Source organism: Hipposideros armiger, unplaced genomic scaffold, assembly GCF_001890085.2.
Source record: "Hipposideros armiger isolate ML-2016 unplaced genomic scaffold, ASM189008v1 scaffold_1055, whole genome shotgun sequence".
Classification (NCBI taxonomy): domain Eukaryota; kingdom Metazoa; phylum Chordata; class Mammalia; order Chiroptera; family Hipposideridae; genus Hipposideros; species Hipposideros armiger.
In genome coordinates, this window is record NW_017732405.1 from 236,328 (window position 1) to 239,424 (window position 3,097).

Below are 3,097 nucleotides of genomic sequence, written 5' to 3' on the forward strand. Positions count from 1 at the left end.
AAGGACAGCAACTTATCTGTTCCCCTTCCCCCGACTCCCCAATGCTGTTCCCTCCCCCAATTCCCCAATAAAATCTTTAAAAAAAATGAAGTGGGACCCCTACCTTACATCAATGCAAAAATTAACTCAAAATGTATCTACATCCTAAATATAAACAGCTAAAGCCATAAAACTCTTACAAGAAATCAGGGGTTTCGTGACCTCAGACTTGGCAATGGATTCTTAGAAATGACACCAGAAGCACAAGCAACCAAAGACAGCTAAATTGAACTTCATCAAAATTAAAAACTTTTGTGCATCAAAGGGCACTGTCAAGAAAGTGAAAAAACAACCTACAATGTCAGAAAATAGTTGCAGATCACAGATATGATCAGGGTCTAGTATCCAGAATATATAGAGAACTCTTATAACTGAATAACAAAAAGATAAACAGCCCAATTTAAAAATGGGCAAAGGACTTGCATAGACATTTTCCAAAGAACTTGTACTATTTCACTGACTAGGAAAGTAATAACCAAATGAGTGGAAAATAACAAGTGTTGGCAAGGATATATAGAAATTGGAACCCTTGTACTTTGCTAATTGGACTGCAAAATGGTTCAGCTGCTTGGAAAATGGTTTGGTGGTTCCTCAAAAAGTTAAACATAGAATTACCACATGACCCAGAAATTCCACTCCTAGGCATACACTCCAAAGAACAGCAAATAGGTGTTCAAACAAATCCTGTACACGAAAGTTCACAGCAGCATTAGTGACATCCCCAAAAGGTGCAAACAACCCAAATGTCTATCAATGGATGAACAGATAAACCGTGGGATATTCATACACTGGAATGTTATTCTACCATAAAAAGGAACGAAGCACTGACACACTACAACCCAATAGACCTCGAAAACATTATGCTCACTGAAAGAAGCCAGACACAAGATGACAGATATTGTATGATTCCATTACATGAAACATCCCAAGCTGGTAAATCCACAGCAACAGGAGATGGTGGCTGCCAGCGCCTGGGAGGAGGGGGACCAGGCAGTGGCTGCCTCACAGGCTGGTTCTTATCTGGGGATGATCAAAGCGTTTGGAAATTGATAATGGTGGCACAGCAGTGTGAATACACTAACTTCTGCCGAACTGCTAACGAAATAATTGTTCATTAAAATGGTTAATTAGATGCTATGTAAATATCACCTCCAAAAAAGTAAAAAAGTTTATCGTTTTGTGAAATATCTCTGGGATGTGCTTCACAATAATGGGGGTGTGGGGGGTAGAGATCTAAAAAGTTGAAAACAAAAAAACCTTTTGTTTGCAAAGAGAAAAAAATGGACGGGAAGTGGATGACAGCAGGGAGCCGAGTCCGGGTGGGGGAAGAGGGCAGGGCGCTCGGGTGCAGGAAGGAGCTAGAACGAAAAGGCTCTGACGCGAACCTGCAGATAAAGCCAGGGGGCTGTTGGGGCAGAGAGAGGGGCCCAGGGTTGTGTGCGAACCCCGGGGCAGGGCAGGTCGGCGCTGCCCTTTGGAAATCATCTCGCTGCTCCTTAAACTTACACGATGTTGTGCGGCGATGGTATCCCAATAAAGCTGAAATATATATATATATATATATATATATATATATATATATANATATATATATATATATATATATATATATATATATATATAATTTAAAACCCCTTGTCCTTCGGGTTCCGTGCGCGCTGCGGGTCAGACACCGGGGCAGACGCGGAGGAGGCCGGCTGCTGTGCCACGTCCTGGTCCCCGTCTGGAGAAAGGCTCCCCCAGCGTCCTGCCTCAGGGACTCGCGGGCCTCCGTCTCCTCTCACGCCCTCCCCGCGACCCCGGCCCCGCTCGCCCTGGAGCCCCGAGCTCCGGGTCCCGCCTGGCGACACCTGCCAGGTGCGCAGAAGCCCCGGCCCGAGCGCGGCGGACCCACCTGGGGAAGCAGCAGACCCACCTGGGGAAGCAGCGGACCCACCTAGGGAAGCAGCGGACCCACCTGGGGAAGCAGCGGAAGGGGCGCCGCCCGGGGCGGGGCGCGCGCAAGGCCACGCCCCCGGGGCGGGTCCCGCGGCGCTCAAGCCCCGCCCCCCAGTGCACCGGATCGGGCAGCGTAGCCTCCCGACGGCTGCAGCTCAGGGCCGCCGCGGCTTCCCGGGCGGCCGGGCCATGGCGGCCGCCGAGCCCAAGCCCCCCGCGGGGGCGGCCACGGCCCGGCGCCTGGCGCGCAGCTGCTGGTCCGCGTTCTGGGACTACGAGACGCCCAAGGTGATCGTGGTGAAGAACCGGCGCCTGGGCGTCGTGTACCGCTTGGTGCAGCTGCTCATCCTGCTCTACTTCGTGTGGTGGGTGCGCGGGGGCCGGAGGCGGGGTTCCCCGGGGCGGGGGGGCCGGGGAGGACGCGGGGTCCCCCGGCCGCCTCCGGAGCCGGCCCTGCGCGTCCCCGCAGGTACGTGTTCATCGTGCAGAAGAGCTACCAGGACAGGGAGACGGGGCCCGAGAGCTCCGTCATCACCAAGGTGAAGGGCATCACCTCGTCCGAGCACAAAGTGTGGGACGTAGAGGAGTACGTGAAGCCGCCCGAGGTGCGTCCCTCCCCCCACGCACCCCAAAGGTGGGACCAGGGGTGGCCGAGCTGCCCGCGCAGCCGACCGTCTCCTCTCTGAACCCAGGGGGGCAGCGTGTTCAGCATCATTACCAGGATCGAGGTCACCCCCTCCCAGACCCTGGGGACCTGCCCCGAGGTGAGGTCGGGTTCCCGGCGGGGGAGGGCCCTGCCTGGGCAGCCGCACGGCCCGAGCTGGGCCTGGGGCAGAGTGGCCCTGAGCGAGCCGTCTCCTCCCTAGAGCGTGAGGGTCACCAACGCCACCTGCGACTCGGACGAGGACTGCGAGGCCGGGCATCTGGACATGCTGGGAAACGGTCAGTGTGCGCCAGCTGGGGCCCCGGGACGGGGCGCGCCCCTCACCACCTGAGCGCGTCTGCCCACAGGTGTGCGGACCGGGCGCTGCGTACCCTATTACCACGGGGTCTTCAAGACCTGCGAGGTGTCGGGCTGGTGCCCAGTGGAAGACGGGGCCTCGGTCAGGTGCGCCCCCCA

The 3,097-nt window shown here is 55.5% G+C and overlaps 1 protein-coding gene across 5 annotated transcripts in view; it reads left to right on the forward strand.

Annotated features, from left to right (window-relative positions):
• The first annotated feature begins 2,092 nt into the window (after window positions 1-2,092).
• The window catches only part of P2RX2 (purinergic receptor P2X 2), a 3,358-nt gene continuing 2,353 nt past the window's right edge, over window positions 2,093-3,097 (forward strand). For 4 of the 5 annotated variants that reach the window (XM_019631946.1, XM_019631943.1, XM_019631947.1 and 1 more), the window contains exons 1-5: window positions 2,093-2,342; window positions 2,447-2,582; window positions 2,670-2,741; window positions 2,844-2,919; window positions 2,989-3,085. In XM_019631946.1, the coding sequence (XP_019487491.1) occupies window positions 2,167-2,342; window positions 2,447-2,582; window positions 2,670-2,741; window positions 2,844-2,919; window positions 2,989-3,085 (557 nt within the window). In that variant the 5' untranslated portion in view covers window positions 2,093-2,166. The remainder of the gene's footprint in view (window positions 2,343-2,446; window positions 2,583-2,669; window positions 2,742-2,843; window positions 2,920-2,988; window positions 3,086-3,097) is intronic. The other variant, XM_019631948.1, reaches the window with a different exon arrangement.